The 27537-nt window shown below is 40.1% G+C and overlaps 1 protein-coding gene across 1 annotated transcript; it reads left to right on the top strand.

Annotated features, from left to right (window-relative positions):
- Positions 1–463: 463 nt before the first annotated feature.
- Positions 464–27333, top strand: LOC135199257 (exosome complex component RRP43-like). Its single transcript, XM_064227148.1, has 6 exons — positions 464–741; positions 11729–11966; positions 23474–23581; positions 25397–25576; positions 26429–26476; positions 27094–27333. Exons 1-6 carry the CDS (start codon positions 692–694, stop codon positions 27307–27309), a joined length of 840 nt encoding a protein of 279 aa, XP_064083218.1. The 5' UTR covers positions 464–691; the 3' UTR covers positions 27310–27333.
- The last annotated feature ends 204 nt before the right edge of the window (positions 27334–27537 follow it).

Consider the following 27537-nt stretch of genomic DNA (forward strand, 5'->3'; position numbering starts at 1 on the left):
TCAGCGACGAATGCCACACCTACATATGTGATTTGCACACAACACACACACACACACACACACACACACACACACACACACACACACACACACACACCACACACATATATATATATATATATATATATATATATATATATATATATATATATATATATATATATATATATATATATATTATATATACATACATACCCCTGTAACATAAGTCCACATTTTACCAGTGACCAGGGACACAGAAAGAAGTGCCCGAAATATATGGTTGCAACGTTCAGATAGTGTTTTATGAACCCTTCATCTTTCATTGCGGGTTACTCTATGAGCAAGAGCCCGTGCTGACATAAGGCCAGCTTAATAAAAAAAAAACCTTCATCTTCATATTATGCTGTTGTATTGCAGTAAAAGACATTCGTTGACAAATGAAGTTACGGCTGAGAGCCGTTGTATACTCAACACTGAGGTAGCACTACTAGTTATCCTAAAATTGTTTACAATTCACTCGTTGCACATGCTTACCCTGTCAGCCTCAATTAATATTGCCTTAGAATTGTTTGATCATTATAAGAGATTAATAATTGTCTACTTGTGTTAAATCGTAGATTCAGTTATTATTTAAAGGTATCCTATTGGATCAGCCAGTGCATACATCTTCCTAGGCACTGCAAGTTACCACGTACCGCAAGGCAGCGTCATGACGTCCATGGAAATTTGGAAATTGTTTGAACCAGATAATTATTACAAGTAGGTCATTCTAACCTCATTATATAGGCTACTATGACCATTTGCATTCTCCCTCCTTTCAGGCAAAAACCGTTGACACGGGAACTTTTTAACCCAGCATGGGGTAAAAAAACCTTAGGGTCCAGAGTGGACCATGTACGATCAGCTTGGACAATCCCAAAAAAAGTACATTAGGGTAAAACATCACAGCAGGCCAAACAGGCCACCTACATTCAATGCTTGCCACCCTCCGAAAAAGTACATTATAGCCTAACGCGTCCTGACACCGGAGATGGGCATCAGTCGCGACTTGTTGTTGGTGAGAAACGGAGCTAAAGACCTCTACTCTCCTTTCGAAGTAAGTATTTTCTCCAAAGTTAGAAATTAAGGCCAAATTTTAAGATTTAAACAGAGGGTAGTGAAAAGGGTGGCTACGGCAGTGGAAATCTCACCAAAACGCTTTAGAAATTTTTACTTAGGTACAACTAAAAATGTTTCGAAGATTGACGCCATCTTGATGTTTACGGAGTCGCTTGTGTCAACAAACTTCCCATTTCCTATGCTAAATCTGCACACCACTTGTACCCATAGACGCTGGGGCACTTTCATCACAACAATCGTAAACCAACCTCTTATCAGCACTTATTCAAGGGGACTACGGCATTCTTTGCGGCATTTTGCGCTCTTCAATTGTTTATCAGTGTTGTCAATTGGCATGTGTTTACCCTCCAAACTAGGTATAAGACTTACACAAAACCGGGAAATAAGTGAAATTAGCGTATCTATTTGTATTATATATACGTACATATTACATCAATTTTATCCATTACTGCATTACTATGACAACTAGAATTCATGGAAACAGTTTGTAAATGCATTGGCGTATGTGTGACGCTCCACTAGATTGGCAACGATGAGTCATTTTTCCTCACGTCGTCTGCTTGTAAGTAGTACATCCGAAACATTTGTAATTTTGGGGGGTTAATTTGGTTGCAAAAAAAGGGATAATAGACATGAATTAAATAAACATTTTGAAGTAAAGTTAAACTAAATATTGAGTAAAGTAAACAATTAAGGGAATAAAGCTTTGCATCTCATAATCAGTGTTGTCGTCTGCTGCTCGTAACTGTGTTTGCGGAGTGAGTGCTTAGGAACCAGGAACCACAGCGTGGTTCAAGTGCACTGTGGAGTGAATTAAGACCAAAATGTGTATAATTACAATCAAATAAGCACTGTGGAGATTCAGTTGTGATGGCAGTAAGGATAAAAACCACCGATTACAAGGTAAGAATGAATTCAGTTCCAACCATAACCCCGGGAATAACAAGTTTCATACTTTCACTAATATAGGCAACAAAATGTTGTTTTATTGTGCTGATTACAACTGCAATCTTGAGTAAGATCAATAAACGTTACATATATACGCTAACATTGTTCAAATGAGTGCTGGGAAGGCTGGGGAAAGATGGTGGCCGTCACTGATGAGAACCGTCCATGCAAAACGTAGCCGCCATATTGGATTTCAAAACTGCCTTGAAAACATATTTTACGAAGAGCTCACATGCTTTTATTTTAGTTCGGATGGGGCTTCATATATCACATTATGTTGACGAAACTTCAGTCTTTTAAATGGTATGCTTAGAGTTGCAATTGTATTCTTGTTTCACCAATTAAATATCGAGTGAATAAGACCCGTCCACCGTGATGAGGGTTTGCCTGCCGTGGTGTTCTACCCTATAACGCGTCCTGACATCGGAGATGGGCATCAGTCGCGACTTGTTGTTGGTGAGAGACAGAGCTAAAGACCTCTACTCTCCTTTCGAAGTAAGTATTTTCGCCAAAGTTAGAAATTAAGGCCAAATTTAAAGCATTAAACAGAGGGTAGTGAAAAGGGTGCCCAACACAGTGCAAATCTCACCAAAACGCTTTCGAAATTTTTACTTACGCTTATTATCTTAAAAGATTGACGCCATCTCGATGTTTGTGGAGTCGCTTGTGTCAACAAACTTCCCATTTCCTGTGATAAATCCTCACACCACTTGTACTCATAGATGCTGGGGCACTTTCATCACAACAATTGGAACACGGTCACTGGGCATGAAGTTTTTAAGTAAACAACTGTTTTGGTAGAAGAAGACGATGAAGCGTGCACTAGTAGATAATTATTTAAATAAATAGTAAAACATCAATATTTTACATATTTATGATGATTAATTTGAAAATATTCGTTATTGAAAAAGTAACTCGATTCTGACTCAAATGTAAGTAATCATTTCTCGGAATGAGAACGTTCTTTTAAGTCCTGTATTATGACGTCACGACATCTTGACTTTCGTACCTATTGTAGATGAATTGCTATACTCAACTTTCTTGCATAACAGTTTACCAGTTATACATGCAGATTGTTATCAGCTATTCATATAATTGTTATAATCGTAATGCGCATATATATCTTTATTATTTACTTTTTGGATATATGAAGATGTTTTACTGCCGGATTACTGCCGTAGTGTGACGCAATCGCTTTCGGTCCCTGGGCCTCTGTCTGTTTTCGCACCATAAGAAATTAATGGGGCCAAATTTGCAATGACCAGAAAGTTGTTAAAGAGGAAAGTTAGCATTGAGGGGCATATGTTTTGATTGAGAAAAATACAAATTTATACAATAGCTAGCTTGTAAAAAATACTTGATTACAAAAAACTTGATTGACAACTAAGCAGGATACCTACTATGGGTTTCAGAGACAGTGCAAGCACGTTTTTTGGCAATATTTCTGTAACGAACACTCGTATCAGAACGAGATTTTGCTATCGTGAATCACTAATCATAAAGAATAACGACACTTGTCCTTGTACCAAGAGACAAAAACTCCATTATCCAGAAATGGATACGAACACACGTAAAAAGCTCCACCTGCCCTCTCCCCCCACCTCCACTGCCACCCCTGTCCTTCTTCCGTCCTTCGCCTTCCTTTCTCTCTCTCTCTCTCTCTCTCTCTCTCTCTCTCTCTCTCTTCTCTCTCTCTCTCTCTCTCTCTGTTGCCAATTTGTAAGTGTTCACCCTCCAAACTGGGTATAAGACTTACACAAAACGTGGAAATTGGTGAAATTAGCCTATGTACTGAAAGTATATACATAGGTATATTAAAGCAATTTTATCATTATTGCATTACTATGACAACTAGAATTCATGGAAACAGTTTATAATAATGCATCGGCGTATGTGTGAAGCTCCACTAATGTGGCAACGATGATTTTGCCATTCTTAGCATGCAAACATTAAAAGTTTACATTTATTTCTGGCATACAGTTATTTAAAAAATCAAAAATACTAATATAGACTTAAATCAATGAAAAGTGCTAGCAAAAAAAAAAAAATTACAATCCACTTATCCGTCGTCTGTTCCGCTATGGTTTTCGGCAGCCAGATGTACGACAAGATTAGAAACATTGGATTGTATCTACTTTAGAAATATCTGTAATTTTTGGGGGTAATTTGGTTGCAAAAAAGGGGTAATAGACATGAATTTAAAAAACATTTTTGAAATAACAAAGAAAAGTTGAACTAAATAATGAGTAAAGTAAACAATTAAGGGAATAAAACTTTGCAGGGTCGTTGTCTGCTGCTCGTAACTGTGTTTGTGGAGTGAGCGCTTAGGAACCAGGCACAGCAACGTGGTTCAATGACAATGTGGAGTGAATTAAGACCAAAATGTGTATAATAACAATCAAATAAACACTGTGGAGTTTCAGTTGTGATGGCAGTAAGGATAAAACCACCAATTACAAGGTAAAAATGAATTCAGTTCAAACCATGACCCCGGGAATAACAAGTTTCATACTTTCACTAGTATAGGCAACAAAATGTTGTTTTATTGTGCTGATTACAACTGCAATCTTGGGTAAGATCAATAAACTTTCCATATATACGCTAACATTGTTCAAATGAGTGCTGGGAAGGCTGAGAAAGATGGTGTCCATCCGTGACTAGACCCGTCCAGCCACATGATCGCCGCCATATTGGATTTCAAAGCTGCCTTGAAAACATATTTCACGAAGAGCGTCACATGCTTATTTTAGTTCGTATGGGGCTTTCATATATCACATTATGTTGACGAAACTTCAATCTTTTGAATGGTATGCTTAGAGTTGTAATTGTATTCTTGTTTCACCAATTAAATATCGAGTGAATAAGACCCTGCCAGCGTGATGATGGTGGATCGTCCGTGATTGTTTACCCTAAGTATTTTCTCCAAAGTTAGAAATTAAGGCCATATTTTAAGATTTAAACAGAGGGTAATAAAAAGGGTGGCCAACACCGTGCCCACACAACCAGAACACTTTAGAAATTTTTACTTACAACTTGGAATATTTAGAAGATTGACGCCATATCGATGGTTGCCGAGTTGCGTGTGTCAATAAACTTCCCATTTCCTATGCTAAATCTGTACACCACTTGTACCCATAGATGCTGGGGCATTTTCATCACAACAGTCGTACACCCGACCTCTAACCATACTTATCGAAGGGGACTACGGCATTCTTTGCTGCGTTTTGCGCTCTTCAATTGTCTATCAGTGTTGTCAATTCGTATGAGTTTACCCTCCAAACTGGGTATGAAACTTGCACAAAACTGGGGAAATAAGTGAAATTAGCATATCTATATGTAGTATATATACATATTACAGCAATTTTATCATTACTGCATTACTATGACAACTAGAATTCATGGAAACAGTTTGTAAATGCATCGGCGTATGTGTGACGCTCCACTAGATTGGCAATGATGAGTCATTTTTCCTCGCATCGTCTGCTCGTAATATACATCCGAAATATTTGTAATTTTTCGGGTTAATTTGGTTGCAAAAAAGGGATAATAGACATGAATTAAATAAACATTTTGAAGTAAAGTTAACTAAATAATGAGTAAAGTAAACAATGAAGGGAATAAAGCTTTGCACCCATAATCAGTGTTGTCGTCTGCTGCTCGTAACTGTGTTTGTGGAGTGAGTACTTAGGAACCAGGCACAGCAATGTGGTTCAAGTGCAATGTGGAGTGAATTAAGACCAAAATGTGTATAATTACAATCAAATAAGCACTGTGGAGATTCAGTTGTGATGGCAGTAAGGATAAAACCACCGATTACAAGGTAAAAATGAATTCAGTTCAAACCATGACCCCGGGAATAAAAAGTTTCATACTTTCACTAATATAAGCAACAAAATGTTGTTTTATTGTGCTGATTACAACTGCAATCTTGAGTAAGATCAATAAACGTTACATATATACAGTGGTACCTTGACATACGAAAGGCTCAACTTACGAAAAACTGGAGATACGAAAGCAAATACAAAGATTTTTTTGGCTCTACATATGAAAATAGTTCAGGATACACAAGGTTGTTGCTGTAAAGTCCTGAGATTCACCCGGACCACCGATAACAATTTGAAAACTCGTGCGCCGCCAACTCAGTAGACTCGCCACCATCCTCCCGCTCTCCCATTGGTTCCTGATGCTAGTCACCACCATAAGATCCTGCTCTCCTATTGGTCAGCATCTCTCCCATGATCCCATCTTGCATCTACGTAGCGGCGTGCTTTTTCGGCCACTCGGCGGCATCATCGGTATTGTAAGCACGCAGAATTTGTTCGTTCTATACGATTTAGTTTATTAACATAAATTCGTTAGTGATTTCGTTGTAGTACTACTTTATCGTGCTGTGTGAGAACTTTACTACATACGCATACGTACTACATAACTTAATTATGTACAGTATACTACAGTGGTCCCCCCGTATTCGCGGGGGATGCGTACCAGACCCCCCAGCGAATAGTTAGAATCCGCGAATGTTTGGAACCCCTATAAAACGGCTAAAAACAGCCTATTTTGTTAGTTAAAACTTAAGAAAAACACTAAAAATTTTCATACTTGGTGTTTTTAATAGTTTTATCACGAAAAGTGCATTTTATGATGAAATTGATAACGAAAACCAGGAATTTGTGGATATTTCTCATAGAAAAATACCGCGAATGCGCGAATTTTCCGCGAATAATACAGGGAAACGTTCCCGAGAGAAATCCGCGAATGTGTGAGTCCGCGAATACGGGGGGTCCACTGTATACGTAGTCATGAGTCCCAAGAAAGTTGAAGTTCACGGAAAGAAGAGGATGCTTTCTTTGGAGACAAAAATGGAGATAATTCAAAAGTATGAAGCTGGTATGCAATTGAGTGTGATCGCCAAGGAATATGGCCGAAATCTGTCGACAATAGGCACCATCCTTAAGCAGAAGGATGCCATCAAAGCAGCTACACCTTCCAAGGGCGTGACTATTTTGTCTAGCAAAGGGAGCCATGTGCACGACGAGATGGAAAGGCTACTTCTTGTCTGGATAAAAGACAAAGAAATCGCTGGTGATACAATAACTGAGATGGCAATCTGCCACAAGGCCAGCGCTATTTCCAGTGATTTGATTGCCCAGGCCGAAGACAACGGAGGAGAAGGGACATCGACGCCAACCCCAGAGTTCCAGGCTTCCCATGGGTGGTTCGAAAAATTCCATAAACAGACAGGCATCCATTCGGCGGTGCGGCACAGGGAGGCGGCCAGCTCGGACACGAAAGCGGCTGAAGCCTTTATGAAGACATTCGATGAGATGACAATCAAGGAAGGCTACAGTTCTCAACAAGTCTTCAACTGTGATGAGACTGGCCTTTTTTGGAAAAAAATGCCTCGTCGGACGTACATCACGCAGGAAGAGAAGCTACCCGGGCATACACCTATGAAAGACAGGCTTACACTTGCACTTTGTTCGAACGCCAGTGGGGATTGCAAGGTGAAGCCCCTACTTGTGTATCATTCGGAGACTCCTCAAGCCTTCAAGGCCCACAAAGTGCTTAAGGAGAAACTTCCAGTGATGTTGAGGGCTAATGCGAAAGCCTGGGTAACGAGACTTTTGTTCACCAAGTTTTGGCCCAACAGTGAAGAAATTCTTGGAAGAGAAGCGCCTCCCTCTGAAGTGTCTGCTGTTGTTGGACAATGCCCATGCTCACCCTACTGGCCTCGAGGAAGATATCCTAGCGGAGTATTCTTTTATCAAGGTTCTTTATCTTCCGCCTAACACCACCCCTCTCCTCCAGCCCATTGACTGCAAGTGATATCGAACTTCAGGAAGCTGTATACGAAACATCTTTTCAAGAGATGTTCTGACATCACCGATACCACAAACCTCACCTTGCGTGAATTTTGGAAGGAGCATTTCGATGTTGTGATATGCATCCGACTCATCGATCAAGCTTGGCAGGAGGTTTCTAGGCGAACCTTGAATTCTTCGTGGAGGAAACTCTGGCCTGATGCTGTATCTGTCCGAGACTTCGAGGGATTTGACGAGGGCGAAGCTGGTGCTGCAGATTCAGGAACAGTTGACGATCCTGAAACTGTTTTGCAACCAGATCTTGACGAGGTCGTTGCACTCAGCAAGTCCATGGGGCTGGTCGTCAACGAGGACGACATCAATGACCTTCTCGAGGAGCACCAAGAGGAGCTTACGACAGATGGCCTGAAGGAGTTGGAGGCCATGCAACATAACGTTGTTCAAGAACAGTTCTCTAGCAGCAATGAGCAAGAGGAGGACGACCCTATGACTTCAGCAGAAATTAAGGATGCGCTAGCTGCTTTTCATAAGGTGCAATCATTTGTAGAAAAGAGACACCCTGAAAAGGTTTACAGAAGTCGTATGCTTGCGCAGTTCGATGACGTTTGCCTGAGTCGTTTCAGGAACATTGTGAAAAGTAGGCAGAAGCAATCTTCCTTGGATATTTATTTTTTAAAGAGGCCTTTAGTAGGAGTAAGCAAAAAACAGAAAGTTGAAGTGGTGAAGAAATTGAAATTTTGTGTAAAAAAAAAAAAAAAAAAAAAAAAAAAAATTAAAATAAAAAAAGAAAGAAAACTTAATTTTAAGTTTTTTGTAAAGTTAAGTGTTACAGTTTTGTTAATGTGTTTTGTAAAGTTTAGTTTGTTTTCCTGACATTTTTTAATGTGCTTCGTAAAGTTAAGTGTACGTACTATAAGAAGTTTTCTGCTGTTTGTCCTCCTCCTCTGTCGCCACTTTTGGAGATAGCCTCACTCGAAAGGTAAGGTTCCACATTTTACTACATACCATACGTACGTATTTCTTGTATACCATGTACACTAATACACTTTATTTACAGGTACGTACATATTAGTACTAGTACGTATTAAGTTAGGTATTGAATGGTCCAAATTGTTGTAGTATGTATTTCATTGTTTATTGGTCAATTTAGCTTTATTCTAAAATTTACTGGGGTGTTTTTGTAGGGCTTGGAACGGATTAGGCATTTTACATGTAAAATGCAATTCAAGATATGAAAAGCTCATGTTACGAAGGCCGCCTCGGAACGGATTAATTTAGTTTGTTGAGGTACCACTGTACGCTAACATTGTTCAAATGAGTGCTGGGAAAGATGGTGGATTGTCCGTGGTTAGACCGGCCAGCCTCACGATTGCTGCCATATTGGATTTCAAAACTACCTTGAAAACATATTTTACGAAGAGCGTCACATGTTTATTTTAGTTCGTATGGAGCTTTCATATATCACATTATGTTGACGATACTTCAATCTTGTGAATGGTATGCTTAAAGTTGTATATAATTGTATTCTTGTTTCACCAATTAAATATCGAGTGAATAAGGCCTGGCCAGAGTGATGACGATAGATCGTCTGTGATTGTTTACCCTAATGTGAAATACATACATTATGCAAAATTTTATTGGTAATTTTCCTGTAGCTATGTTAGGTGAGTATAAATAGGGTTAGGCTATACTATATAGCTAGGCTAGTCTAGGTAAAATGAAGACAGCTAACTAGCCTAGGTACTACCACGGCCTGCTCCCCAGCCAGTCGCGGACGAGAATACTCACTAATTTTTGCATATTTTTTTTCATCTTTGTCTATTGTGTATCTGTATAGTATTTGCTGTCTTTTACTTATGTTTTCACATTCTCTTTTCAACAGCATCTAGCATTTGGATCTCAGTCTTATGCCTATCTACATTTTTTTTTTTTATTAATCTTCCATTTTGATGGAAAAAATCATTTCAAGTTGTTGCGCATTCCTTGAATTGTTCATAAAATGAAAATTCACCCAAATAGTCTTAGGCTTGTGGATGGCTTGGGACTTCCTTGTATTAAGGAGCAAGATTTATCCAGGTATAGAAGTTCTTTGCATGTCTTTTGCATTGATTACATAAATATTTGTTTTTTCTCCCTTGTACTTCAGTTAATTAATATTTCTACTACTTATAGTTTATTAAGGATTATATGGCTAATTTTTTTTCGTTAGTAAACTGAGCTTTCAGATTATGATTTATGTTTAATGTTGATTTGTTTATTAGGAAACTGAAAGATTTGATTGAAGTAATATAACAATGATTTTCATTGGTTTTCACTCCTATTTCATTACTGAACAATGTATGATTTGATTCCTAAATTTTAGAGGACTACTATGAGATTCAGGGCCTCTGTAACATGGTTTTTTTGCAATAACTTTTTATCTATGCATTCATAAATATAACGCTTATTCAGAATACACATTATATCTACACAAATTTTGACTGTATTCTGCATTACGTAGGTTGAATAAATTTGGTACTTATAATGTAAAAGTGACTTTTTTTGAAGACGGGCCAACTTACTCAGAGAAAAGGTTTCGAACGCGCTCATTACATAACTTATAACAGCATTTCTTCCCTCTTTCTCGATGGATGATTGGCTATACGTAACAAAGGTCTATGGCTATACGTAACAAAGGCTAGACCTCTGGCGACAATGACATAAAAATGTAAATACGTACGTACAAGCAAAGCAGTACACCTTTTTGAACTCTGAAACATCTCCACTGATAATTGTCATAATGAACAAACCAACAAAATATGTTAATAAATACAAAAACACTTCGATTATTAGTCTAACTCCAAAATAAGTTTCCTAAGAAATTACAGTCTACTTTATAAATAAGTCACAATCAGATTGACAAGATGTAGGGAATAGTAGTTGGTAATTTTCAAAAACATAGTAGACAAGCTTGATTTGATAACTGCTATATCCAATGTCAAGCAATTTTTATATATTGGCTATCTACCTATTTACTAAAAAAGAAAAAAAAAAAGCTGTTACCATATTTTGGCTTTGAACCTTCAACAGTAATTATCGTCAGAATGATGACTTCATGAGGCTCCACCCACTTTGGCCTCGTTATCATTCAGGATAACACTGAAGGCTATCATGGGCATTGTTGGATTAGAAAATTTAACTTCTGGCTTTAAAAACTCATTTCTCGAGTAGTTGCAAGAAGTGCTAAATGATCCTCAAGGATCCCAGCAGTTGGCCTAAACGTTTAATTCATGTATATTACTGCTACACGCACATCTATGTATCGTTCAGCCATTCATAAAGTCTTTGTCATGGCCACAGGCTTTCTCTTGACTGTAAAAAGTTGCAAGTCGTAAGACAAATGCAGTTTTGCAACCACGGGGAAAATTCCGAATCCTGTTAGCCATTATTGACTGCTATGGGTTTCAGAACCGATGGAATAAGGTGAATAAGTTTCTGTCTGATGGATGGGCGGGGTAACATTTCGTCAAATATTGTTTACCTTGCTTAGGTAATGAATGGTTTTTGACTCTTGGCTCGTAATCATTGGCCATGGCATCAGCTGGATAATTTTTACTCTATAAAAATTAAAACTATCAGGTTTAGGTCATTGATAATGCTGTCAAAATTTGTATGTGGTTGTAAAATATACATGTCAACTTTCAGCTACATCCGATGCTTTGATAAGGAGCAAAGTCCAAAAAAACCATGTTACACAGGCCCTGAATCTCATAGTAGTTTGGTTTTAGCTTCAAATTTTTATGTAGTGTCCACACAATTAGACTAAATTGTACTCTTGAATAGGTTTTATTCTTGAAAAAATCTTTATTATTCATCAGGAGCTTTTTAGAGCAAAACAAGAGGCCAGATGGACGAGGCTTAAAGGAAGTTCGACCAATCACAATTAATGTTGGAACAGTGAATACAGCAGATGGTTCGGCTACTGTGCGCATTGGTCATACAGCCGTGATGTGTGGCATTAAAGCAGAATTAGCAACTCCAATGCTTAGAAAACCAAATGAAGGTTACATCATTCCCAATGTAGAACTGTATCCATGTTGTTCGCCAAAATTTAAGGTATGGTTCTATAACCTAATTTTTTTTATGAGAGGGATGTATGAAAGACATGTGACCATATATTAATATTTTGAAAGTTTTGTTTTAACCTAGTAATTTTATCACAAGTTCATATGTTTCTATTACAGATTATAATTATTTGTTTTTCTGTAGTATTTATGAGAGGAAGTATTGAATATTTCTGTTGATATACAGTGATGGAGTTGAAGAAATCCCTTCCAAGGCTGGTCCCATATAATTACGGGATGGAGGAAAATATAAAGTAAATGGTATAACGAGACCATTGAATTACACTTTTTGGCAATGTTCTTTTATTTCCTGTCAGTGCCTACAATTCATATCTATAAAATTTTGGGCTTCATGGATCTATGATTGCCTTACTACAATACTTTTGTTTACTGATCTTTTACTACTTAAGTTTTACAAAGGCCTTGGTTCCCTGCTTCATTCTTGTTTTATGAGTAGGCGCTTTTTATATTCTACTGTACCTGTGTCAGTGTGAGTTTTTCTCTTTTTGGAAAGTAAATTGTTCTTTCCTGGGAGATAAATTTTGTTCATGTCATTGATATTTTTATTACTGGACCTAAACACATTTAGAAAGTCTTTTGTTTTTATATGCTGTCATGTTTGACAAAAAGAAGAAAATATGTGCATGAGCTTGTAATTTAGGTTAAAAATTGCATTAGTTTTCATACAACCTTCATTGCTGCTAAAAAACTTATCTTATAGTAGATAGTATAAAATCAGTTTCCTGATTTACTGATAAGTAAAGGTACTGACATTAATAATTTCCTTAGAAAGTATTGTATGTATGATTTTTTCTGAAACAAAACTTTTAGGTAAAGGATGCTTTTATACTGGCATAGAGAACACTCAGACATTCTTTTTGCTTTATCCTTGATATGGTAGAAATTTTAGAGTATTTTTGGTTCTTCAGGTTGAACTCCTAGGCTTTTGTTGTCTGTTTGGTTCTTCAGGTTGAACTTGTAGGGTTTTTTTGTTTGGTAGGAAACCCAGTTAGCTATTGTAATTACTTTTGATTTAGTCTCATAATTAAAATTATTATTATTATTATTGTTATTTATTTTTTTTTTTTTTTTTTTTTGCTCTATCACAGTCCTCCAATTCGACTGGGTGGTATTTATGGTGTGGGTTCCGGGTTGCATCCTGCCTCCTTAGGAGTCCATCACTCTTCTTACTATGTGTGCCGTTTCTAGGATCACATCTTCTGCATGAGTCCTGGAGCTACTTCAGCCTCTAGTTTTTCTAGATTCCTTTTCAGGGATCTTGGGATCGTGCCTAGTGCTCCTATGATTATGGGTACGATTTCCACTGGCATATCCCATATCCTTCTTATTTCTATTTTCAGATCTTGATACTTATCCAATTTTTTCCCTCTCTCTCTTCAACTCTGGTGTCCCATGGTATTGCGACATCAATGAGTGATACTTTCTTCTTGACCTTGTCAATCAACGTCACGTCTGGTCTGCTTTGCACGTATCACCCTATCCGTTCTGATACCATAGTCCCAGAGGATCTTTGCGTGATCGTTTTCTATCACTCCTTCAGGTTGGTGCTCGTACCACTTATTACTGCAAGGTAGCTGATGTTTCTTGCACAGGCTCCAGTGGAGGGCTTTTGCTACTGAATCATGCCTCTTTTTGTACTGGTTCTGTGCAAGTGCCGGGCATTCACTTGCTATGTGGTTTATGGTTTCACTTTTCGTATTGCACTTCCTACATATGGGAGAGATGTTATTTCCGTCTATCGTACTTTGAACATATCTGGTTCTTAGGGCCTGATCTTGTGCCGCTGTTATCATTCCTTCAGTTTCCTTCTTTAGCTCTCTCTGTAGCCATTGCCAACTGTCATCGCTGGCCTAGTTCTTTAGTCTGTCTCATGTATTGTCCGTGCATTGGTTTGTTGTGCCAGTCCTCTGTTCTTTCTGTCTTTCTCCTGTCTCTGTATATTCTGGGTCTTCGTCTGCTTTTATTAGTCCTCCTTCCCCATGCACTCTTTAGCCACTCATCTTCACTGGTTTTCAGATATTGCCCCAGTGCTCTGTTTTCAATGTTGACGCAGTCCTCTATACTTAGTAGTCCTCTCCCTCCTTCCTTTCGTGTTATGTATAGTCTGTCCGTATTTGCTCTTGGGTGTAGTGCTTTGTGTATTGTCATATGTTTCCTGGTTTCTGATCTATGCTGCGGAGTTCTGCCTTCGTCCATTCGACTATTCCTGCGCTGTATCTGATTACTGGCACTGCCCATGTGTTTATGGCTTTTATCATATTATTATTATTATTATTATTATTATTATTATTATTATTATTATTATTATTATTATATTAAATGATTATTTTGTACATGAACTTCCCTGCCAGATATACTTAGCTATAGTCTCCGACGTTCCGACAGAATTTCAAATCTCGCGGCACACGCGACAGGTAGGTCAGGTGGTCTACCTTACCCGCCGCTGGGTGGCGGGCGTATGAACCAATCTATCTCTCCAGCCAGATTTTTTTTCTGTCGCTGAAGCGATAATAATAATAATAATAATAATAATATGTTTTTATTTCAGCTCGGGGCCATATACATTGAGTATACAAGATAACAGACAGTAACATACACAATCTAGATACATGAGATATGATAAAATAGAAAAAGAAAATGAATAATCGGCACTTATCCATAATATAGCTGAGGTAGCATAAAAGCTAGTAATCATCATACTGGTAATAACAGTAATAATATTGGTGAGAAAAAAAATGCATTGCGAGTAATAACAGTTGGTGCACATATTATATAACTCAAATTTCAACTAGAGACCTTAGGTGGTTACAGTAGTCAGGTCCAGAGGGCTTAATACATAAATTAAATGTAAATAAAACTTTAACTTGATAGGAATCACAGTAATAATGAAAAATTAAAATATCAGCTATAAATGTAATAATGACAAAAACTGCAGATGACATCTTGCCAATACAGAGATTAAGTCCTTTAGGGGACAAAGGCCTCATTTTCCCATCTTTCCCACAATTTAGATCTTCTTCTTGCTTCACTCCTTAGGATGCTTTGTATGAGCGAGTTGCTGCTGCTCACTCGGGTTACCAGACTGGACATTGTTCGCCTAACAATGATTTTTAAATTGTCCAGGTGGTTTTCAATGAACATCTGTGTGGCGGAGTGGTAGCGGGGAGTGTTTGTGAGCGTCTCAGAATGTCATTGTGCACAACAGTGATGCGTCTCAAGGTCTCTTGGGTATAGTTCGTCCAGAGGGAACACCCATAGATACTGTAGCAGTACGAGCGGAATAGAAGCAGTTTCACGTCTCGGTGACAGAAGGCAAACCTCCTTGCAATCATGTTGCCAGCTGCACATAGTTTACGACGCCTCTGTTCAATGTCTGCCGTATCTTTTAGGTCGTCGGTGATAATGTGACCCAAATACGGAAATTCGTGCACAAATTCCAGCCGATGGTTTCCGAGGAAAAGGAAAATTTGAGGTTCTGCAATATGCTTAAGCGATCTCGGGAGCAGCGACATACTACTGGGTCTTGGTTTCGTTGTAGATTATATCAAATTCCTCTGCATATTGGCGGCAGGTGTCGATGAGTTGTTGGAGACCTTGCACTGATGGGGAAATCAGAACCATATCGTCGGCGTAACAGAGGTTGTTTATAGTTGTTTCATTGACGGTGCATCCGATTGGGAGCGAGTTCAGTTTGACATTCAAGTCATCTGTGTACGTATTAAACAGGTAAGGAGAGAGAATGCCCCCTTGCCGGAGCCCGTTTAGGGAGCCTAGGGAGCCGAAGGTGTAAGATAACACGTTACCATTTGACACAGAATTGCTGTGTGGAGAACCAGCAATGTAAAATGCCAATTAGGTACAGGGGTGTGCCCCTTTTATGCAGCTTCAGGAAGAGCTTCAGTAGTTTACTCTGTCAAACTGCTTTTCTCACATCTACAAAACAAAGGAAAATAGGGAGAGGCTGATGATAGGTAGTAATTAAGCAATTCTTTCAGTATGTAGATGCAGGTGTCGGTTGAGTGGTTTGCTTTAAACCCGAACTGGTTGTCAGTGGTGTGTAAAAAGGGGAGAAGTCTAACTAGAAGAACAGACTCAAGTATCTTCGATGCGATCGTTGTGATTGCAATCGGCCGGTAGTTGCCAGGGTCAGCTGCATCCTTTAGCTTGCCTGGAGATTGATTTGGACATTTTGGTGACGTATTCGCTCTATGTTGGCTTGGCATACGCTGATTGTGGACCGTTATTGACTTTGCGCTGGATTTTCCTGTAGAATGTCTGATTTTGATTCTGTTTCCAAAACTACGGTTTTGTTTAGAGTATGTTTGACTGATGGATGTAAGGTAAGGTTACCGAAAGCTGCGGTTGACGCCTCACACTTTCTGTGTTAAATGTAGGGGGAATGAATGTTCGTTTAGTAACCCGTGTCAAGAGTGTGAGGTTTTGAACGAAGATGAATATAAGGCTCTTTCTTCTTATATTAGGAAACTTGAAAGGGATAGGGTACGTAAAGCTTCTTCAAGGAGTTCGAGCAGGTCGAGAATGAGTGAGAATGAACTAACATTAATGTAGTTTTAGAACCTTCCTCCCAGGTCTCAGCTCCTGCTCCCCGCACCGAAGCCGTAGATTCGTCTTCGGAGGTGGCGGCCTCAAAAGCTTCCTTGTGTTCTAAGGAAGACAAGAATCTTCGTACTGATCAAGGTAAGAGTGTCAGTGATGATAAGTGCAGTGTACCAGTGATGTGGAGGGTGCGTCTGACCGGCTCCTTAGTGCCTCCAGGCCTAGACCTCTTCCAGACTCCCAGTTCCAGTGGAGGAGGAAAGTCGAAAGCCGCAGGAGGGCTAGGGAGAGCCCCCACCGGTCAGGCGTCCCCTCGGCAGATCCTGAAGTTCGCTCCCAGGCTGCCTTGGATCGTAATAAGAAGAAGAATATTCTTCGCCAGTGTTTTTCGTCATCCTCTTCTCCTTCGCCGAAGCGTGGTTGGAGCTCTAAGGAGGCGTCACGCCCGTTGAAGAGGGCTGCGGAGGCTCCCTTCAGTACGTTAGCGTCCAGCCCAGAAGACTTTTCTGATGTAGCTTCCTTGCAAGCAAAGAAGCCTAGGAGATCCGGTGATCGCCCTCCTTCTCCCGCGCCTCGCGCTGAGCTTGCTTCGGAAGAAGATCCTGGGGACTCTCCTTCTCGAGTGCTAGCGGGCCTACAAGCTCAGATCACAGCCTTGGCGGACTCCTTGGCATCGAGATCGCGTAGAAGGAAGGATTTGTCTCTCCCGATCAAGAGATCGCGGCGCGTTTCGTCGGAAGAGCGCTCTCCTTGTAATCGGCGTTCTCCTTCTTTTGAGGATTCTTCTACACATCGTAACATTTCACGAGAGGAACACCACTCCCGCTCGGAGGTGTCGAGACGCCATTCGACGGATAGGCGCTCCTTGGACTATGAAGATATTTCCCCAAATCGGATTCCTGCCTCGGGTAGACGCTCAGCCCCTTCTGTTTCTCCTTCTTCTAGAGTTCGTGCAAGAAGAGAGAGTCGCTCAGGTCATAGAAGACTTAGTTCGTCGTCTCCGTCTCATCTTTCTTCTCCTCGTCTTCTCAGAGAACCTAGGGAATGCCCTTCTGAAAGTAGGCGCACTTCTCCTTCCGACTACTGTAGTCGGGCGTCGGATAACGTGACTGGTAGGCGCTCATCGCATGGAGTTCGCTCCTCCCCTGTAAGATCAGAGTCTAGTAGGAGCCCTGCTCCTGGTAAGCGTCATTCTTTTAGTAGCTGTTCTCCTGGAGAAAGACACCTTGATCCTCGTTTGCTTCGTTCTCCTAGTAGGCGCTCTTCGTTCTCGAGACTCCCTACTCCTGATCGGTCTCCTCTTGCTAGAAGTCAAGAACGCCTCAAGCGCCCTGATTCTGTTAGGCGCTCGGAGCCTTACAGACGTTCTCCCCTTGGTAAGGACCAAGATCTCGCCGAACGCCCTGTTCCGTTTAAGCGCTCGGAGCGTAGCAGCCGCTCTCCGCTTCGTAGGCATCAAGAGCCTCTCAAGCGCCCTGCTCCTGAAAGGCGCCCTATTTTTAGCAACGTTTCGCCGCTTGGTAGGCGCCAGGATTCCACTAAGCGCCCTGTGACAGATAGGCGCTCGGCGCCTAGTAGCCGCTCTCCTCACGATCTTAGCAGGCGCTCTCCCTCTCGTAGTTTCCCTAGGGATAGACGTGGTCTTTCTAGAGAAAGGAGTCCTTCCTCGTTTGCTGTTAAGAGTTTGTCTGCATTTAGGAAGGAATGCGAGTTTAGACAAGAATTTTCGGATAAGCGTACTTCTTTTACAACTCGTCGTTCTCCTGTACGCCTCTCTACTTTGGAATCTTCTCCTCATTCAAGACGTTTGTCTCCTTCATCGCACTGTACCCCAGCTAGGAAATCATCTAAGGATTCTCATAAGGATCCTCATCCCCGTTCTCCTCCTCAAGAAGACCAGGAAGCCTCTGAGGAAGAAACTAATACATCGCATCAGTTTCTTCGTACAAGAAGCTCACAGAGCTTCTCCTTCAGGAGTTCGGAGAGTCTTTGAGCCCTACTGCTCCTCCTTCTCCACATCGTTGTTCTCCACAGCGAAAGCAACGAAAGGATCTTCGTGTGTGAGAATGAAACCGACTCTTTCTATGAAGAAAGCGTCAAGAGTTTCGGTTCATGGATGCGTACTAAAGAAGAAGCGGGGAAAACAATGTTTGCCTTCCCTCCGTCGAAGCTTTCAGGACGGACAGGATTTTGGTATGAGACAGGAGAACCCTTGGGACTGGGCCTTCCGTCTTCAGCTGACGCAGATTTTTCGGCACTAGTAGACGCCACTAGAAGATCAGCTTTGAATTCGGCCAAAACTACTTGTGGCCAATGAATGAAATAGATCACATTCTAAAAGGCATTTTTTAGAGTCTTGGAAGTTTTCAACTTTCTCGATTGGTCCCTCGGAGTCCTAGCCAAGAAAACTCAAGGACCGGACACGTTTTCTCCGGAGGATTTGAATTGTGTCTTATCCTGTATGGATAAATCGGTGAGGGATGGGGCCAGCGAAATAGCTTCACTGTTTGGAGCAGGGGTCTTGAAGAAAAGATCAGTATTTTGCTCATTTTTAACAAAGTCGGTCTCACATGCTCAGAGATCGTCTTTGCTTTTTTGCCCCTCTCTCTACACAGCTGTTTCCTAAACACCTGGTTCAAGACATTTCGAAGGCTCTCTCTGCCAAAGCTACGCAGGACCTTCTAGCGCAGTCTGCAAGGAAGCCGCGCCCTACCTTCCAGACTAAGACAAAGAAAGCTAAGCCGACCTCTCAGGAACCCTTTCGAGGGGCATCTACCTCTAGATCCTCTTCGTTCAGAGGTCGGAAACCAAATAGAAGAGGGAGGACTTTTACGAAGTCAATCAAACCTCCCAAGTAAGACTCAAGTCCTTCAGACAACTGTAGGCGCCAGGCTTTTACAGTTTGCAGAAGTCTGGGCCCAGAAAGACGCAGATGCCTGGACCCTGTCAATTTTGAGGAAGGGCTATCTAATCCCGTTCTCTTCGAGGCCTCCTTGACGAATACCCCGAGGGAGTTGACGGCCAGATACAGGGACCCATCATGAATCAAGCCCTCCGACTAGCGGTAGAGCAGATGCTGGAAAAGGAGGCGATCGAACTAGTGGCAGATCATCTTTCGGCAGGCTTTTACAACCGCCTGTTCCTAGTTCCGAAATCCTCAGGGGGATGGAGACCGGTGTTGGATGTAAGCGCCCTGAACTTCTTCGTCGAAAAGAAGAAGTTCACGATGGAGACCACTGCCTCGGTGTTAGCAGCACTCCGTCCAGGGGACTGGATGGTGTCCTTGGACTTACAGGTCGCTTACTTCCACGTACCAATCCATCCTTCCTCGAGGAAGTTTCTAAGATTCATGATGGGGGGAAGAATCTTCCAATTCAGGGCCCTGTGTTTTGGCCTCTCCACGGCCCCCCAAGTCTTTACGGCCATCATGAGGAATGTGGCACAATGGCTTCACCTAGAAGGGGTGAGGATTTCGCTCTATCTCGACGATTGGCTTATAAGGGCCAATTCCAGAGATCGTTGTCTGAAGGACTTGAAGAAAACCCTGGATTTGACTTATTCCTTAGGACTTCTGGTCAATCTGCAGAAGTCAAGTCTGATTCCCGCTCAAGAGTGCGTTTATCTGGGGATCCAGATGAACTCTCTGAGTTTTCGGGCTTTTCCGTCTCAGGAGAGGATAGCCCGGGGACTCGAAAAAAGTAACAACCTTCTTAGGGAAAGAAGTATGCACAGTGAGGGAGTGGATGAGTCTGCTGGGGACGCTCTCCTCACTGGAGCAATTTGTTTCCCTAGGAAGGTTGCACCTGAGACCGCTCCAATTCTTTCTTCATCGAATTGGAGTCGTCCTTCTCAGGATTTGAAGTTCTCCCTGTCAATTACTCTTCAAATCAAGAAGGAGTTAGCATGGTGGGCGGATCCGACAAGTTCTCGCAGGGACTGCCGCTTCAATCCCAGAACCCCAGCCTGGTGTTGTTCTCCGATGCGTCGGAAACAGGTTGGGGGGCGACTCTGGGAACCAAGGAGGTGTCAGGAACCTGGATGGGGGACCAGTCTTCCTGGCACATCAACAGGAAAGAACTAATAGCCGTGTGGCTTGCTCTGAAGGAGTTCGAGTCAGATGTGACAGGAGCAGTTGTGCAAATAAACTCGGACAACACCACGGCTCTGGCATACATCAGGAAACAGGGGGGGACGCATTCCTTCTCTCTGTACGAAACAGCAAGAGATCTTCTTCTGTGGACAGAAGAAAGGGGGATAAAACTTCTCACCAGATTCGTACAGGGAGAAAGGAATGTAAGGGCAGATCTCCTCAGCAGGAAAGATCAGGTCCTTCCCACAGAGTGGGACTCTGCACCAAGATGTTTGCCAGAGCCTTTGGAAGTTGTGGGGCAGGCCTCTCTTAGACCTGTTTGCAACTTCAAAGAACAAAAGACTGGATCTGTATTGCTCGCCCATCTCGGATCCAGGAGCAATAGGGATAGACGCTCTCCTACTCGATTGGAAAGGACTCGATGTATACGCGTTTCCCCCCTGCCCCTTCAAGATTCTGGGGTTGACTTTAAAAAAGTTCGCAGAGTCAGATTCCGCGAGGATGACTTTGATAGCTCCCTTTTGGCCAGCACAAGATTGGTTCACAGAGGTGCTGGAATGGCTAGTGGATTTTCCAAGATCGCTTCCTCTAAGGAGCGATCTACTCAGACAGCCCCACTTCGACAGGGTTACCACAAAAACCTCCCCGCTCTCAGTCTGACTGGCTTCAGACTGTCCAGAAAACTGGTCAGAGCGAAAGGCTTTTCGTCAGCAGCTGCTAAGGCAATCGCTAGAGCGAGGAGGTCTTCCACCTTACGAGTGTACCAATCGAAGTTGGGATGTCTTCAGAAGATGGTGCAAGAGGAATAACGTTTCCTCTTCCAGTACCTCTGTGAATCAAATTGCAGACTTCTTTTTATTCTTAAGACAAGAATGTGGTAGTATGTTGGCGAATGTCTTCAGGCACAGGGGCCTCAACTTATTGGAAGATAAGGACCTACAGGACCTTATTAGGCCTTTTAATACAACGAAAATGCAGTATCCTAAGACACCTAGCTGGAATTTGGATGTAGTCCTTCAATACCTTGGGTCCTCTAGTTTGAAACCCCCTAATTCAGCCTCATTCAGAGACCTTACCAGGAAGACTCTGTTTTTGGATGGCTCTAGCATTACCGCCAGAAGAGTGAGTGAGCTTCAGGCGATTGATGGTAATGTGGGTTTTAAGGAGGACTCTCTCATTTGCTCTTTCCTTCCTGGTTTTCTTGCAAAGAATGAGAACCCATCAAGTCCATGGCCCAAGAACTTCGAGATTCGTGGGTTATCTTCTTTGGTAGGAGAAGAACCCGAGAGAACTCTTTGCCCAGTGAGAATGGTGAAATACTACCTTAGAAGAAAAGAGCAACTGAAAGCCAACCGAGAGGTCCTGTGGTGTTCAGTAAAAGAGCCTACTCGTCCATTGTCGAAGAACGCATTGTCCTTCTTCTTGAGAAGCCTCATCAAAGAAGCACACGGATCCTGCAGAGAAGAACATCTTAGGCTTCTTAAGTGAAAGCACACGAAGTAAGAGCCATAGCAACTTCTCTTGCTTTCAACAAGAATATGTCCGTGCGAAATCTGATGGAGACAACATTCTGGAGATGTCAGTCAGTGTTCGCGAACCACTACTTACGTGATGTGAGAATCACTTACGAAAAATGCTTCGCCTTGGGCCCGTACGTATCTGCGGATTCAGTGCTGGGGCAGGGAGCTGGAACTCATCCTGTTTAGTAGTATAAATTTTTCCCCCTTGTATTTGTTGTTGTTGGTTGCCTTAAAGAGGATGCATGAAGGCATCTCTTTAGGTCGTAATACTAATCTTTAGTAGTTTGGTTAGGTGGTCTGATGAGTGTGGCTCCTTGCAGTAGTAGTGGTTAGGACCTGTTAAGATAGGGACGAACTCCCTTTAACAGGATCCGACTTGGATTCTACCACACAAAGGGATCACATATCCCAGTGGTAGATCCGAGAGTCTTTCAGCATCAGGTCACGTCCTAGCTGTAGCTCTCCAGGCAACGCAGACTCAGAGACAATATCAATGAAGTCTTCTGCCTGAACAGGTAAGAACCAAGGTTAATTTATATCCTACAACATCAGTTGTTTCTTATCTCTCCTTATTACTTTAGCTGTCTCTTACCCTCCACCAAGGGTGCCAATCAGCTAAGTATATATCTGGCAGGGAAGTTCATGTACAAAAATGATATTGTTAAACTACAATAAAGTTTTGTACATACTTACCTGGCAGATATATACGTCTAATGGGCCACCCAGCTCCCCTCAGGAGACAGGTGAAAGAAAAAAATCTGGCTGGAGAGATAGATTGGTTCATACGCCGCCACCCAGCGGCGGGTAAGTAGACCACCTGACCTACCTGTCGCGTGTGCCGCGAGATTTGAAATTCTGTCGGAACGTCGGAGACTATAGCTAAGTATATATCTGCCAGGTAAGTATGTACAAAACTTTATTGTAGTTTAACAATATCATGTTTATCCAGACCTCTGAGCCTAATAAAGGCTCTTCTCAGGCTGGTTATAATTGAAATTAGTTAGTACTGTACTGTGTGTGAATACATAATATCTATTTATTTTGTATCATTATGTAACTGTTTGTGTGGTTGCAGCATAGCAGCAGTAATATTGCACAATTCATTGGTTATGGCCGTAAGAGTTTACCTTGTACAGTATATTTCTTGCTTTTGAATAGTACAGTATATTATTGGATTAACATCACTATGGATGAAAACCACCTCAACTGATGTTTATGTTGAAGCTGATATCACTTACCCTGACTCACAAGGTTTTTTGAAGACATTCATTGTTTTATTTAGGGATTTACAGTAATGTGTTTTTTTTTCAGGCTGGACCTCCCGGTGAGAAAGCGATAGAAGCAAGTCAGTTTCTTAAGAATGTCATTAAAAGTGCAAATTTAGTGGATTTAGAAGCGTTTTGTATCAAACCTAACAAGGTAAGTCAGGTTGTTTGAAAGTTTTTTTTTTTTCCTATGAAGAACATAGTAGAAAAGAACCCATTTGTTATCTTAACATATGTACCATATGTAATTGAGGGAAAAATATTTTCAGCTGCTCATCATTACTACGAAATACTGTAGTATATGTTTAATAAGGGATTTGTTATTCTTGAAATGCATTAAAAGAGCTTAATTGGGAAGAAAGGGAAGCAGAGAGTTGTGTTGTGATAGATGGGCAAGGGTTGCAACACTCAGAATTCCAGTTACCTTGGTAATACACTGAACTGAGAAACTGGAGTCGAGAGGGGAAGAAAAAGAGAATGGGAGTTAGATAGCTAAACTACTGGTAAATAAAAATGTCCTGTTAGTCAGTATTCTTTGCTGCAGTTTTAAGTACTGACAAGAAAAATAAGGGGGAATTTTTGTGGCTAGGTTGTAAACACATTTAGAAATAGATTGAGATTGCAAAGTTTGAGGAGGTTTGAATATGTTAATCAGAAAATCAGTAGATATGTCAGTAGCAGGGGGAAGACTTGCAGGAATGCCCAGAAAATCATGGAGAAAAGGGGACAGATGAAGACCTAGACCTGGTGAGAGTTCTCTCAGAATAACCACAACCCAGAGGAGGTTGGAGAGAACTACATGTTTAACCCCATAAAGGGAAAGGCTGATGTTTAACAGTTGATGATGATTAAACATATGAAAGTTAAAATGATCTTCATTAGTGAATGGTTCATCCTCACCATTAAAGAAAATTTCTGAGGTTAAACTGTTGATGATGAGGATGATTGATCATTATATAAAAGTTAAAATTATTATTACAGTATTATAGAATGGTTTATCCGCATCATTAAAGAAAACTTCTGGAATCTCTTAGGGCTAACCCAAGAGTGTTTGCTCGTAAGAGTACAGTAGTTCAGTTGGTAGCAAGCATTTATGAAGTTAAAAGTAAAGGTAGAGAGAATTGCACTTGATGCCAAACGATGAAGCTGAGAACCTTCAGATCTGCTATAGTCATACAGTGCACACTGAAAACAACAGCCTCTTTGTTTCTGCACAACATGAAACTATTTTCTTTTGTAAAGGAAAATAAGAATAAAGAAGCTGAATAGGAAATATTTTATGAAACCTCTTGAATAAACCACATTTTATCAGAAAAACAAGTATAGTATTGTAGTTCACTCAGTATTTGTTAAAGAAAATCACCAACTGGTTTTTAAATGTGTTTCCCTTCGACTGTTTGGTGACAGTATGGAAAGAATCCCATTTTTTTCAGGTAATTGATTCTTGCTTAATTCCATCACACTTGTGGAAACCTGCTATTGATAACACAATAGTTGGCATTTGTTCTATGGATATCCTGACTTGCCCAAAGGTCAGCTTGCTAATTAATTTCAATTTGTTTATCTGTGTATCAACAGTGTTGCTTACTTTGGACATGTCCTTTTTGCCACTGGTATTTGTTGTATGTGAGCTGGAACTTTCTGTTGCCAGTGTACTCCTCACTTCTCACTCCATGCATTAGTTGGGTATCTGTAAAATGTGGTTTAGATAAAAAAAAAAATAGCATTTGCTAATTTACAGACTTGTGTTTTGCTTGATTTTAACTTTTTCCAACCTGTGTTTTGCTTGATTTTAACTTTTTCCAACCTAGTGATTACCATTTTATTGCTATAACGTGGAATTCATGTGCTTTAAGGATGTTTTCAACCTTTAGGATTTTGTTTATTGGAGTAATGCTCCTTAACCATGCAGTAGGCTTAAAAAATAATGTTTGTCTCAATTAAAATTTTTCTTTCTATTTTGATTCAGATGGCCTGGTGTCTTTATTGTGATGTTGTATGCGTGAATTATGATGGAAACCTGTTAGACGCTGCTCTGATATCCTTTATTGCTGCACTTCAAAATGTAAAGCTACCAGAAATCAGATATGATGATGAAACTGAAAGAGTTGAAGTCGGCCTGGAAAGGAATGTACCTGTTGCGCTGTTGGTAAGATTAATTCTTTACCTCCTCTAAGAATATTTATGCTCTTCTTCTAGTTACAGTAGAGATCAGTACTTTAAAGTTTATTTAGTTTGTCTTAATTATTAATGTATTTGCATACTTTTGTATCCTGTAAAGTACTCAAGCAATTACAAATAACAGCATTAAAGTTTTCCTCCAGGCACTATTTTATAGAATTGTGCCTATTACTTGCTGCCTTTCTATAAATTAAAAAAAGTTCACAATATGGCATTTATATACGTATATATATGCACCATGTTGTACTTAAAGATTTGGACAATTTATATTAAATTTGTAAATGCAGTTTCTTTCATATTTTCTCAATATTGCTCACAACTTGTTGAAAAAACTAAATTTTTTTGATAGATAGTGCATAGTTCAGAACTATAAGTTCAAACAAGATCACCAGAAAAATTTAAATATGTACTGTAGTGCATAGTTCAGAGCTATAAGTTCAAACAAGATCACCAGAAAAATTTAAATATGTACTGTATTTAAATATAAGAGTGAATAGCTATGAAAAATATTTTTCAAGAGATGAATGAGAGAACTTTGAGTCATTACAGTAGTGGTAGTAATGCTTTTTAGTCTGTGCCAGGTCATTGTATATTGAATTTCTCTTTATGAGTTCATGATATTTAGATTAGAATTTTGAAGATTATATTTAGCTCTGTTTAAAAGTAGAACTTCGGTTTTTTAACAATGATTTTCTTCTTTTTATGGATGTGTAGTTATATCACCATTTACTTGACAAAAGCTTTTTCTGAAAAATGCAAAACATAGAATTCAGAACAGTTGTTCTCCTGGTCATTCTTACAGCTACATTTTTCTTTTCAGGCAAAACCTGTGTCATCAACATTTACAGTATACAATGAAAACATACATGTAAGTATATATGGTACAGCATTGGGTTTATAGCAAGTCTGTCTTTGGAGGGCACTGTCTTTGTGTACCTTGAATATATTACTTTCCACTGTGCTTAATTTTTTTCATTTCCAGTTTTTATCTGATATGAAAATTTATCATTTATGTCGGCTGTAAGATTAGGGCATTCATATTGGTAAACTTTAAGATAATGCTGTACTTCGCTGTTACCTTGTGATGAGTCCTGTTTTGATTATATGGATGTAAGGGTACATTTCTTAGGTAGTCATTTTATCATTTTTGATCCCGGTACTATGGGAAGGTAGTAATGGAAGAGAGTGATTTAAAAAGTAAGTTTGCTGACATTTTGAAATGTGTTTACCTAGCTGTTTTTCTCATTTTTTAATGCAATACAATGAACCTATTGGTAATCTCTCATTCAGAGTATATCTCTGTGAAACTAAAATGTATAAAATAAATTTGACAATTTGCAATTCCATTATAATGTTTTTAGGTTCATTTACGGAGAATTGCTGTTGCCAGTCAGAGTGGATTTCTTAAAATATGCATTTACCTATACTATATTTATTTATGTGTTAATGTTCCTCTGCAGTCCTTCAAGTCTATTATTTTTCCAGCTAATGGACCCAACATCTGAAGATGAAGACCAGGGTAGAGGGGAGATAACAATAGTCTTATTAGAAGATGGAACAATGTGTACAATCAATAAATCAGGAGGACAGCTTCTTACACAGGAAACTTTGGACAATTTTGTCACCCTTGGAAAGGCACAAATAAAAATTGTTAATGATTGTATTGCTAAAGCTTTAATTGAGAGAATGGATGAGTCTTAAGGCTATTAAAGGTTTTGTAAATAATTGTTATCATTTATATCCTTTTACAATTTTGCAAAGGACTGACCTGGATGTAAGTGGTAATTTTATTGTACTGTTACTGTAGGCGTTGCTAATCTTGATTTAGTACAGTATTCTGTAAATTTATTGCAGAATTATGAGGCACAAAGAACATTCTGATTTTGATATGTTTTTTGCACAATATTGATTACTGTAATTAAATTTCAA

This window comes from Macrobrachium nipponense, chromosome 23 (assembly GCF_015104395.2).
Source record: "Macrobrachium nipponense isolate FS-2020 chromosome 23, ASM1510439v2, whole genome shotgun sequence".
NCBI lineage: Eukaryota > Metazoa > Arthropoda > Malacostraca > Decapoda > Palaemonidae > Macrobrachium > Macrobrachium nipponense.